Source organism: Meles meles, chromosome 7, assembly GCF_922984935.1.
Source record: "Meles meles chromosome 7, mMelMel3.1 paternal haplotype, whole genome shotgun sequence".
Classification (NCBI taxonomy): domain Eukaryota; kingdom Metazoa; phylum Chordata; class Mammalia; order Carnivora; family Mustelidae; genus Meles; species Meles meles.
Window position 1 is genome coordinate 105210711 of NC_060072.1, and position 12573 is coordinate 105223283.

At 53.6% G+C, this 12573-nt stretch overlaps 1 protein-coding gene across 2 annotated transcripts; it reads left to right on the plus strand.

Annotated features, from left to right (window-relative positions):
• Positions 1-2387: 2387 nt before the first annotated feature.
• Positions 2388-9545, plus strand: LOC123945846 (PILR alpha associated neural protein). Of its 2 annotated transcripts, none has more exons than XM_046010790.1 (6): positions 2388-2548; positions 4848-4907; positions 5170-5681; positions 6647-6728; positions 7702-7923; positions 8251-9545. In XM_046010790.1, exons 2-6 carry the CDS (start codon positions 4891-4893, stop codon positions 8270-8272), a joined length of 855 nt encoding a protein of 284 aa, XP_045866746.1. In that variant the 5' UTR covers positions 2388-2548; positions 4848-4890; the 3' UTR covers positions 8273-9545. The 2 variants fall into 2 exon arrangements, with proteins under 2 accessions (XP_045866746.1, XP_045866747.1); XM_046010791.1 differs by lacking the exon at positions 2388-2548 and adding an exon at positions 3006-3027.
• The last annotated feature ends 3028 nt before the right edge of the window (positions 9546-12573 follow it).

Genomic DNA, 12573 nt, shown 5'->3' on the forward strand with positions numbered 1-12573 from the left:
CATGAAGGGCGAGAGTCTGGAGGGGCGTGGGTGTGATCAGACTCAACCTACAGCATTCAGCACAGGGCAGAGATCAGGGAGGGCAGGCAGACAGAGAGGAAAGGCAGGTGGAGAGCAGAGTAGAGAATGGGCAGGGGTCCCAGATGAAGTTTACCAAGCAATAAATAATGAGCATCTACTATGTGCCAGGCTCGGTGGTGAATAAGAGAGTGAATAAGACAAATGAGATCTTTGTTCTCTAGTGTATGGTGGCTGGGGGGTGGGGGTGGGACAAGGGCAGGGGGAGGCAATAAACAGTAAACAAATATAAGGTCATTTCAGAGAGTTATGAGTTGGAAAAACAATGAAACATTGAAGAAACAGGGTGGGTGAGTGAATGACAGAAGGGAACCAACCAAGTGAAGAAGCGGGCGAAGGGTGGGCAAAAGATTTCAGGAAGAGACAGTCAAAAGTGTCGGGGTGCTAAGGGAGCCATTTCAGATGTTCTAGAACATCAAGAGATCTGATCTGGCAGGAGCATTGTTGGAACATCGAGGAGGAGTACAAGTTGGAGGGCCTCACCTAACAATGAGCTCATGTTTATTCCAAGTACAATGAAAAGCCACTCAAATATTTTAAGCAGGGAAGAGCATGATATGATGTGGTTATAAAAATATTACTGGATATTGTGAAGACTGGTTTGTATAGGGCAAGGGCAGAAACAAACAACCAGCTAAGAATCTATTGTGCTATTTCCAGGTGAGAGATGATGGCTTGAACCAGGATGGAAGTAACAAAGGTGGAGACAAGTGGGTAGATTCAGGATATATTTTGCATGCAGAGCTCACAGAACTTGCTGGTGAATTAGATACAGGGCAAGAATCTGTGAGAAAATGGAAAGGAAAAAGATGTTCCCTAGGTTTTCAGCCTGAACAAGTAGTTGTCATGTCCCAGGATGGGACACAAGGAGAAAAATGGATTGGCGGGGGAAGAATTCAAGCCATTTATTTTAGCCACATTAGCATCACATAGCCATTAGACATCTAAGTGGAGATGTCAAGCAGGCTGTTGGATAAATGAGTCTGGAGCTTTGGATATAAATTTAGGACCCACTGACATTTACATAGTATTTAAGCCCTGGGACTGGATGACATCACTGGACAGAGAATGTGGAAAGAGAAGGGAGCCAAGGACTGAGCCCTAGCGAGTGTTAACATTTAGAGGTCGACCAGAAGACTGAGAAGGGAAAGCCAGGGAGGTTGAAGGGAAACTAAGAGAGGGTGGTGTTCTAGAAGTGCAATCAGAATAAAACATCATTGGGACACCTAGTTGGCTCAGCGGGTTAAGCGTCTGCCTTCAGCTGAGGTCATGATCCCAGGGTCTTGGGATCGAGTTCCCGCATCAGACTCTAAGGAACCTGCTTCTCCCTCTGCCAGCCACTCCACTTGATTGTGCTCTCTCTCCATCTCTTTCTCTGACAAATAAATAAAAATAAAATAAAATAAAACATGATTGAGAAGGATGGAGTAGGACCCAGTGAGAGTGGGAATAGGGGAAACTACTTTTGATGGAGAGGTTAGGGAAGGCCTTTCAGAGGAGCTGACATTGGATCTCTGTGAAATTTTAACAACAACAACAACAAAAGTGAGTCACTGTGAAAAGCCAGGGGAAAACATTCCAGACAGAGGGAATAGTAAGTGTCAAGGCCCAGTGGCAGGTTAAGATCTTCTAGTTCTAGGAACATGGATCATGTCCAGGGTGACTGGGCCATAGAGTGTGAGGAGGGGACATCAGAAAGCAACCTAGTGGACGGGTCATATAGGGCCTTGTAAGTCACAGTGAGGAGTTCGGATATTCTGAGTGCTAGAAAAGCTGAGTAATGCGACTCGATCTACTTATGTTAAAGATCATTTGAGTAGGAGAATGCACTGTAGCAGGGCCAGAGTGCCATGGGGGATCAAGCCTTTGGGATAATCCAAGGACGGTTCGAGATCTTTACCCCCACCCCCAGCCCTACCTAGATCCCCTGCGCTCTGCATCGTCCACCACTGGCGAAATGGAGTTGGGGATGCGGAGCCTTAGGTGACTCAGAATCTCAGAAACTGTCTGGCGTGACCATGGGTATCCATGGAGTTGGGTGAAAGGGGTGCAGAAGCCCGCTCCCAGAACCCCGGGAATCAGACCGCCGGTCACCCTCCGCTGCCCTCTCCAACACTCCACCTGGGACCCAGCTGGGCGCAACTCCTGTGGCGCGGCAGCAGGAGGGTTAAACCGTGCGCGGCCCACCGCGGGAGGGGGAGAGGCGGAGACCTTGCGCTGGGAGCTGCCGCGCCGAGCCCAGCCGAGCCGAGCGCCTCCCGAGCCGAGCCGAACCGAGCCGAGCCGAGCATCTCCCGCCGCCGCCGCCGCCGCCCCGCGCCCCGGGCGCCCACCCCCCCACCCTCTCCAGCGCCCCGGCTGCCGGCCAAACCCCCCGACCATGCCCGGTGCCCCACACGCCCCCGCGACCCCCCAGCCCCGCACAGCCCCGAGCGCCCGCAGCTGTCGCGCCGCCGTGCCAGGCATGCAGGTGAGTGAGAGGGACCCCCACGCCCCCGCCCGCGGGAGCCAGGCCCTGCCCTTCCCGACTCCGCGCCCTCGGCCCCCCGCCCCTCCCGGCGCGGTCCCTCGCCCGGGCTCGAGCCACCGGCCCCTAGGCGCGCCTTGCCCGCGGTGCTCTCCATCACTGCGCGGGTCCCGACTCCATCCTGCCCTCCTGGCGCAGCGGTCACCGTCCTCGCGGCTGCCTCTATCCCGCCTTCGCTTCAGCCCTCGGCTCCGTGCATCCTCCTGCCTCGGGTTCCCTTTCTGCTCTCGGCGCTGCCTCCCTCGCAGTCCTTCGCTGCCCTCCTGGTCCTCGCTTTCCCCCCCACTCCCGCCGCTTTCCAGCCTGTCCGGGGAGCGCGGGCCCGTGGGAGGGGTGGGCCTGGGGCAACGCTGGGGATGGGACCCGGTTCCCCCACCCTAAAGCTCCCGCCCCACCCCCAGCTCATCTCCTGCGCACAACAGGTCGGTGAGAAGCGAGGAAAGGGTGGGGGTGGCGTGCCAGGCTGGGGACTGCGGGCTTCCTGGAGGGGGTGGCTAAAGGGGATGCGGGGCTCGGGGACTGGAGTTGACGTAGGTTTTGGGGCGGGGGGATGCACAAGGCAGAGAGGCGAGTGAGTCCTGGAGTCAGCTGGCCACAGATGTCCCCGTGAGCCCTTCTCCGCTTCACTGGTTCGCTCTAACCTCCTTCCTCCCTCCCTCGATCCCTCCCTCCAGCTTCCTTCTCTTCGCGTCCCTCTCTCCCTTCAGCCCACCAGGCTCCCATCCCTGTATCTTTCTAAAGCTCCATATCCCTTTACATTTGAAGAAACACTTAGCAACTCCTCCATTTTTCCTGCTCTGTTTTCAGTCCCTCCTCCCTACCTCTTCTCATTTTGTCCTCAGTGTGATGTTCTCTCCTTTTCCATTTCCTTTCTCTGCGTCCCCGGTCTTTTCCACCCCTTTTCTCTCTTCCCCTTCCACTCTCTCCACTTCCCGTCCTGCCTAGACCTTTCCATCCTGTCCTCCTGCCCTTTCCCCTTCTTCCCTTGATCCCCTCCTGCCCTTTCCCCTTCTTCCCTTGATCCCCTCCTGCCCTTTCCCCTTCTTCCCTTGATCCTGTGAACCCTTCGCCTTCTCTGTTTCCCTCTCTCACTTGTACTCTTAGCTTATTCTCCATTCAGCATCCTCTAAGCTTCCAACCTTCGCACCCACACCCTTTCCAGTCCTTCCCAGTCCCTCCTTCCAGGCTGACTCCTCTCCCTCCTCCCATGCTCTGGGCCCACTTCCTCACCTTCCTCCTCTCCTCACTCCTAATTAACCCTCCCTCTCTCAGCCTCTTACCCTTCACCCTTCTCCCCACTGCCCACTTCCACTTGCCCTTCCCCAGACTTTCCCATCATATTCTCCTGTTATTCTCTGAGAGCACTTAGTGTGCAGGTTTAGACCCAGAATCTAGAGGACCCAGGTATCATATCCTTATTCACTCTGGGGAACCTGGCACCCTTGGAGCCATCTCCCCCCACCCCCAGCTCTGAGAACTTGTCTTTCCTCTTTCAAAACCCAACTATCCAGCTTCTCCCAGGACTCTGCCCAGGAGAGCTACATTTGAGGGGTGGCCTCTCCCCAGCTCCACCTCCCTTCAGAGATCACCTATGGATTTGGGTGATTTAACACTGAGCAAAAATTACACTCTGTATTTTCTCTCCCACCTACCTCTGTCTTTCTCTGCTTCTTTCTTTCCATCCTTCCATCCATTATTTCCCTTTTCCTGAAGATGTAGATTCCCCAGGGGGCCCATCGGAAGAGAAACGCTTGGGATCCAAACAGGCTAGGCAGGCTGGAGTGCTCCCCTTGTGTGCTCGCCACACACACACACACACACACACACACACACACACTCACATATACACACACACACACTCACTCGGATTGACTTCCCCTTCCCTCCCCCACTGTCAGACTCCCTCCCTAGCGGTAGGTGCTCAAGGAATCACAAGGTTCTTGGCTCTAAATTAAGCTCCAACAAGAGCTTGGAGCTGTGGGCAGAGGAAGTGAGAAGGAAGGAAGCCAGAGAAGTAAGAGCAGACTCCGAGGTGGGGAAGTTGCAAGGATCTCTGGGCATTAGTAGCTAGGGGCTGGGGGCTAGACAGGAACCACTCTGGGAGATCCCTGCCCCCCCTCAGAAGGATGCTAAGTGGCAGCTGGCAGCCTAGGGGGATAGATCCAGGTAGGACTGATGGCTGAAGGAGCTGGGGAAGTGCTAAGGGCAGGGTTGGGATGTGACAACCCCTTCTCTCCCCCAGTAAAGGCTGAAAATCTGGGTCACAGACGAGGAAGAGCTCGGACATGAAGTCCAAGATGTGGTAAGTTTGGTACAGCAGAGGGAGCCTGGAGGCCACTTCTCCTGGGGTCTGGGCCCCTTCCCTCCTAGGTCCACCCTGGGCCTTCCTTCTTGAGGGCCAGACCCTAGGAAGGGAGGAAATGGGGCCAGTCTTCCCAAGGCCCACCTGCTTTTCCAGAGAAAGCTGGAGGAAGACAGCTGGGATCTCCGGTATAAGCCAGTGCACCGCATACAGAAGCCCAAGACGGGCTTGTGTCTCACCCCCTTTCTCTCCCTTCTTGCAGGCCTGCGCTGCTACTGTCCCACCTCCTCCCTCTTTGGCCACTGCTGTTGCTGCCCCTCCCACCTCCTGCTCAAGGTTCCTCCTCTTCCCCTAGAACCCCACCAGCCCCAGCCCGGCCCCCCTGTGCCCGGGGAGGCCCCTCTGCCCCACGCCATGTGTGCGTGTGGGAGCGGGCACCCCCACCAAGCCGCTCCCCTCGGGTCCCAAGATCGCGTCGGCAGGTCCTGCCAGGCACGGCACCCCCTGCCACGCCGTCTGGCTTTGAGGAGGGCCCACCCTCATCCCAGTACCCCTGGGCCATTGTATGGGGCCCTACAGTGTCTCGAGAGGATGGGGGGGACCCCAACTCGGCCAATCCTGGATTTCTGCCCCTGGACTATGGTTTTGCAGCCCCCCATGGGCTGGCAACCCCACACCCCAACTCAGACTCCATGCGGGGTGATGGAGATGGGCTCATCCTTGGAGAAGCGCCTGCCACCCTGCGGCCATTCCTTTTTGGGACCCATGGGGAAGGTGAGTGCGAGTGGGAGAGGCTGGTGGGAGGCTCGAAGGACAGTAAGAGATCTTGTCTGTTAGCTCCTCCCACAAATGTGTCAGGCACTGTGCGGGCACAGGGGCAGAGATGAAATGTGCTCCGAGCCCTGGAGGAGCTCAGGTTCACCAGCGAAGACAGATGTGTAAACACTCGGGGACTCGGGGACGAGTCAATGAAACAAATGCTCTAATAGAGCACACACAGAATGTCTTTAGGAAAAGAAGGAAGGGAGAGATTACCTTTGCCTGGGGATCAGGACACCTTCTAAGAATTGACATTGGAGATGGACCTTGAAAATGGAGTGGGAATATTCCATGCAAAAGAATACCGGGAATGAAAGGAACCTTCGGGGTGACATTTCTGCTCAAGGAATGCCAAGCTAGGGACAGTGGTTTGGGGGCGGGGCTGGTGCAGAGATGGACATTTCCACCCCCTAGTTTCCTTTTTTTTTTTTTTAAAGATTTTATTTATTTATTTGACAGACAGATCAGAAGTAGGCAGAGGCAGGCAGAGAGGGGAGGGGGAGAAGCAGGCTCCCTGCTGAGCAGAGAGCCTGATGCGGGACTCGATCCCAGGACCCTGGGATCATGACCTGAGCTGAAGGCAGTGGCTTAACCAACTGAGCCACCCAGGCACCCCACCCCCTAGTTTCCATGCAGAGAGAGGGGTTGTTTCTCTCTGACCTTGGAGCTTCCTCCTCACCACATGTATACAGAAGATTTGGGAATGTGGAGGAAAAGGACTAAAAACTTCTGGGAAAGCTGATGCTAAGAATGAAGGTGGGGGAGGGGAGCAGTTCAGGAAAGCAGAAAGAGTTGGGCACTGTGGATTCAAATGGCAACACTCTGCAAGATTATTGAACCCGCAGCCTAATCCCACCCCCACCCCCTCTTGGCTCCTACCACCTCCGGCCTCCCTAAAACTTTCTTCCCACCCCAATCAGGTGTGGACCCCCAGCTCTATGTCACAATTACCATCTCCATCATTATTGTTCTCGTGGCCACTGGCATCATCTTCAAGTTCTGGTAAGCTTCGGGGAGGGCAGGAGCAAGGGCAGCATTTTTGCTAGAGGTGGGCTAGGAAGTGGTAGATTTTTTTTTTAAAGATTTTATTTATTTTATTTATTTATTTGTCAGAGAGAGAGAGAGACAGAGAGAGAGAGCACAAGTAGGCAGAAAGGCAGGCAGAGGCAGAGGGAGAAGCAGGCTCCCTGCTGAGCAAGGAGCCCGATATGGGACTCGATCCCAGGATGCTGGGATCATGACCTGAGCCGAAGGCAGGCGCTTAACCAACTGAGCCACCCAGGCGTCCCGGAAGTGGTAGATTTAAGCAAGAAAACCCTTGGAGAAAGTTGGTAAGGATTTGGGTGGGGGAGATTGTGAGAAATCGGACAAATTCCTTTTCCCAGAGAAACATAAGGATAATGGAAGAGGCAGGGGGATTATTTACGCACACTGAGGGCCTGGACATTTCCTCCAAGACCGAGAAAACTGACCCATTCTGCAGAGGCCCTTCTTGGGGCTGTCTGGGGAGGAGGAATTAAGTCTGGAGCTTTCTTTGCACGCGTTTAATAGTGGGTCACTCAGTCCTTCACACTTTACTGCGAGAATCATTAGACTCAGGTGTCCAGGTCATTAGCTGATTTTGAATTAGAACTAAATCTTCCAGTCGCCTGCTGAGGAGAGAAATGGCTCTTCTAGGTATGCATGGGGAGGGGCAATCTCAAGGGACTCCGTGTGGGTGGGGAGAGTACTGATTCCGCAGGTCTGGACCAGGTCCAGAGGATGGTTTACCTCCCTGAGCCCCCAAGGGGGATAGGGAAAGTAACTTTATGGACTCTCAGTCTCAGATATTTAATATAGGGAACTGTTAAAGGGCCAATTTCTCTCCTGTAGGATGTTGGGGTGTCTGAGGGAGGTTGGGCGTGGCCAGCACTGCAGGCCCCGGATGGGGGCTTCTTAAATGTGTGAGAGAACCTCTTTCCTTCCCGTGTACCAGCTGGGACCGAAGCCAGAAGCGACGCAGGCCCTCTGGGCAGCAAGGTGCCCTGAGGCAGGAAGAGAGCCAGCAGCCGCTGACCGACCTGTCCCCAGCTGGGGTCACTGTGCTGGGGGCCTTCGGGGACTCGCCTACCCCCACCCCTGACCATGAGGAGCCCCGAGGGGGACCCCGGCCTGGGATGCCCCAGCCCAAGGGGGCTCCAGCCTTCCAGTTGAACCGGTGAGGGCAGGGGCAAAAGGCTGGGAGGGTTGGGAGGTAAGGCAACTTTGGTCCGGAGCCTTGGTTGGGGGTGTTCCCTCCAGGGTGGGTGGGGAGGAAGTAGACCTACCCACCCGCACAGCCCCTGGCCCTCCCTAGGACTGGACCAGGTCCTTACTAGGGTACCCTTCCTTCTCCTACTCTCTGTGGATCTCTGTCCTGTTCTCACACTGTCATTTAACTCAACTCTGCCCTCTTATCCTTGAGTCCCTTTCTTTGCCTTGGACTTCTCTTCGATTCTGGCCTACCCAGTGGTTCCTGACTGTGCCCTTTCCCTCTTCCTCTCAGGATTCCCCTGGTGAATCTGTGATGCCCCCCAATGTTGGGGTGCCGCCAAGCAGGAGGCCAAGGGGCCGGCACAGCCCCCATCCCACTGAGGGTGGGGCAGCTTTGGGAGCAGGGGGCCATAGGGGCTCCTGGCTGCTGCCCTTGCACACCACCCTGGAACCCTCACTGGCCCCATAGGCGATCCTACCTGCTCACCCTCCTTTAGGTGGGGGGCCTCACATATTTGTGGCTTCTGGTCCCCCAGCCCTCCCTTGCACACTCACATGAAAGCCTTGCACACTCACCTCCACTCTCCTGGGCCATCGCACATACTTGCGCTCTTGTACAGCCGGTCTTCTGCACCCTCTCTCCACTCACCCCACCCCTGCCGACCCCTCCCATTCTCCGTTTGTTTCACACTCTTCACTCTCTCTTCCTCCCACATTCTAGGCTCAGCTCAGTCACTCAGTGGTCAGTGGGCGACTCTCCAGTTACCTCTCACTCGCATTTCCTGGCCCTATGTTGTGGTGTTGTGTGTTGTGCTCACGCCATCCCTCATGAACACCCACTGATCTCGTTTCTGTGGCCCCTGCATGCTGCCCCAGAGGTGGGTGGGAGGTGAGCTGGGGGCTTCTCATGCTCCCATCTGTCATGGCCTCATTTCATTCCACGTCATTTGTTTCATTGTGTCCCCCATCCCACTCCAAGGGCGTGCTCATTACCCTGAGGGCTCCCCCATGGAAATGGGGGTAATGAGGCCCCAAACTTCTCCCCCCTGAACTGCTGAATTCTGTTGTCTGGGAGATGGGTTTTGGGGAGTCACCTGCTGCACTACATGAGAAAGGGGCTCCCATTTGCCCTTCCCTTCCTCCTAAGTCCCTTTTGTCTTGTCTGTCCTGGCTGTCCGTGTGTGGGTCACTCTCTGGAATTCAGAGTCCCTGAGCCAGTCCTCCACTTCCCAGCTTGAGGGCCTCCCTAACCCCACCTGGGCTGCCAGGGACTGGAGCCAGCTGGTTCAAGGCCATGGGGAGCTCTGCCTCCCAATCTATCCCTCCCCTTCCTGGGCTCCCTCACACTTCTCCCTCCCCGCCCTCCTTGGTTTTTCCATTTCTTCTTCCTTTTGCCTGTCCCCCCACTTCCCCTCATATTTGTCCCTATGTCTCACCATTTTTCCACTTTCCTCCCTTCTTCCTCTCTTACCTGGCTCCTATGCTGTGATATATATTTTTGTATTATCTCTTTCTTCTTGTGGTGATAATCTTGAATTCTTGTGGGATGTAAGTTTCAAAATTTTCAAATAAAGCCTTTGCAAGATACCAGAGTCCCCTGGTTCTGCTTATGAACCCTGAAGAGAGGAGAGGGAGGAGGTAAGGGTACCCAAGAAAGGAGGAAAAGAAGGATGGGGGGTTGGAGGGAACTCCTTAAGACTCAGTGTGACCTGGTCTGCTCTGATCTGGAGTTAGGGTTCCTGGGCTTTTTCTTGGGAGGGGGGTAGAAGCAGAGGGAGAGGGAGAAAGAGAATTTTAAGCAGGCTCACAGCCTGCAGGGAGCCCAACATGGGACTTGATCTCAGGACCCTGAGATCACAACCTGAGCCGAAATCAAGAGTCAGGCACTTAACCAACTGAGGCACAGGCATACCTCAGGCTTTAACTTGGGAGAGAATGAAAGGGAGAAACTGAATGGAGCAGCCAGAGCAAGAAAACCTAAAAGAGTGGCTTGCTTCTTACTTGCCAGTGAAGGTCCAGAAAGACCATGAGAAAGGAGACAGAGAAAAGGGATACGCAATGAAGCAAGCAAGGAGAGAGCTGCTAAGACAGATGGAGAGTAAGGAGTAAAAGGGGGAGAGAAAAACAAGAAAGATGCTGCCCTGCTTAGTTTATTTTGAGCCTTACTCCCTAACTTGCCCCCATCTACAGCTGCCCCCCAAAAGCTGGGCAGCATTAGAACCCCTGTAGTTAACTCTCACTAGCTTTCCCCACTCTGCCCTCTCTGAGAGAGAGGTGCTGCTAGGGTGCTGGGGTGGAATCATGGGGTATGTTTGGAGGAGGGAACAGAGGCTGCCCAGCTGGGATCAGTCACCTCTGAGCCCCCCCATTCTGGGTTTGGCTCTAGCGACAGCCCTGCAAAAGCCCACACATCAGCCTCTCAGCTGTTGCTAGGCTCTGTTGCCATGGTAACCACCCAGGTCCCATTTCTCCCCCACCCCCATCTGTGCCCCACTTGCTCCCTGGAATTGGGGAGCTCCGGGGAGGAGAGGAGACTGTAGTGAGCAAGTCTGGGCTGCCCCGGACTCTGAATGCCTCCATGTATTTATCTGTGCAGTTAGCATCAGGAGGGTATAGGTTGGGTAGGCGTGTGTTTTAGGTGTTGGGGAGCTTTACTGTCCACTTAAGGAAGAGTAGCTGAATCCATAGAGCCCACAATGGGGAGTTGGGGAGAAGGGAGCCCATTTCTCAGGACCAAAGCAGTATGTACCTTTAGAGTCTCAGACCCCATAAGAAAAAGAGTGCTACAGAGGAAAAAGGCAGAGCAGGGGCAAGGAGTGATGAGCCAACTAAAAGCAGAGGTGCAAAGCCAACAAGCTGCTGAGGAGGGCTCAGAGTCAACCCAGTGGGGCCTGCAGAGATCCTAGTAGCAGCTGGTGGAGGGAGAAGGGTGGATGGAACCTGAGGGTGCAGGAAGTGCTGAGGACATGGGTCAGGGCGTGAGGTAGGGATCAGAGGTGGATGGGAGAAGAAGCCTTACTAACCTTTCTCTTCTTCCCCGCCCCCCAGGAATCTAGTCTTTGTAGGGTTGGGGTGGGGGGAGGAGCACTGGCTTAGAAGGGGAAGGAGCTCAAGTGCCTGGAGAGCATGCTGGGGCTCTATCACCCTCTGCAATTGTAGTTCTTCTGAGGGACAGTGTGACCCCGAGGCTCATCCATATGCAAAAGGCACGCATGAAGGCCCCTAATGAAGAGGGAATTAATTATTGCCTGATTAGCCTGCTGTTTCTCTAAATTTAAATAAATTAAAATACACCAGCAAGACACTGGGAACTCCTCACCTGCTCCTTCTCCCTAAATGTCCTTCTTCCTCATGGAAAGTCAGATGGCAGGGAGAGACAGAGGAGAAAGGAGACATCCTCATCTTCCCATTTGTCCTAAAGGAAATGTCCCAAACTAGATCACATTGTCAGGATAACCATGAAGAGTTGAGAGGCCCTGGGGAAATGAAACATGAAACAGACTATGGGGCCTTAGGAGGTCCTTGAAGGTTGCAAGTGGTTGAGCAGAGAGTCACTGGTTAGTGACAGACCAAGAACACAAACAAAGGCCATACTACCCTTTTGGTTCTTGGAGGCCACACATCACAAGCACCACTGGGACCAGCATCTCTCATCACTATGCTTTCTTTGCCTCCTAAGCTGTGCATCAAATGACTCAGCCAGTCTTCTCTTAAGCATTTTTCTGGAATACTTACCATTATGGCTCAGACCAAACCAGGAAATGGGGAAGCCCCCAGGAGGAGGGATCTCCCAGGCAGAGCTCAGGGTGTGGAAGTGATTCAAGATGGAAACAGTGTGCCAGCTGGAAAACCCCAGGCTAAAATTAACAGCCCTCCTCCCCCTACGCCCCACATTTATCTCTAAAGCTCTTCTGTAAGAAGTTCAAAGCACTTAAAAAACTGGCTTCTTATAGCAAGGGCAGGAGCAGAGCTGACAGTTGGAGACACTGAGGCTCACGGAGTACCAGTTAATGAAAACAGGAAAAGAACTAGGAAGGAAGAGGAGAACTGGAAATTAGAGTGATTAGTACAATTTGCTCCCACTTCTCTATCTCAGCCCCCAAAGTCGATGTTTCTGGAATTAGCAATTTCCAACCCATGCAGCAACTAGGTCTGGTCACATCCGAGCCCTTAAGATCTTATCCTGCCAACTGTTGCTACTCAGTTAACATAGACTTGGTGAACAGCCCAAAAAATGTGATCAAGACAGTAGACACTTTCAAAAGGACACAAACTATAATTACAAACCTAAGATACATATCTTGTATTTAAACCTTTAACTTAAATGTTTATTTTTAGGTATCCTTTGCTACTTCCTTGTGATTTTGGAAAAAAAAATCACTTAAATCTTCAGAATCTTATTTTCATTATCCCTAAAAAGAAAATTACAATTATTTTTATTCGCATTATTTTGCTTTCTCAGCAAGGGGCTAATACTGTTAGTAAGAAGGACTTCAATTCTGCTTCAGCCAAAACAGAGCTCAGTCCAAAGGGATTCTTGCCAGATCCGGGTGCAGGCAGCATTCATTACTCAAACAGCATATATTCAGCATCTACTATGTACTCAGAAAAGCAG

Coding starts and splice junctions, on each gene's coding strand:
- LOC123945846 (XM_046010790.1), top strand. Junction 5,682..6,646: donor TTTTGGGACCCATGGGGAAG/GTGAGTGCGAGT, acceptor CACCCCAATCAG/GTGTGGACCCCCAGCTCTAT. Junction 7,924..8,250: donor CCAGCCTTCCAGTTGAACCG/GTGAGGGCAGGG, acceptor TCTTCCTCTCAG/GATTCCCCTGGTGAATCTGT.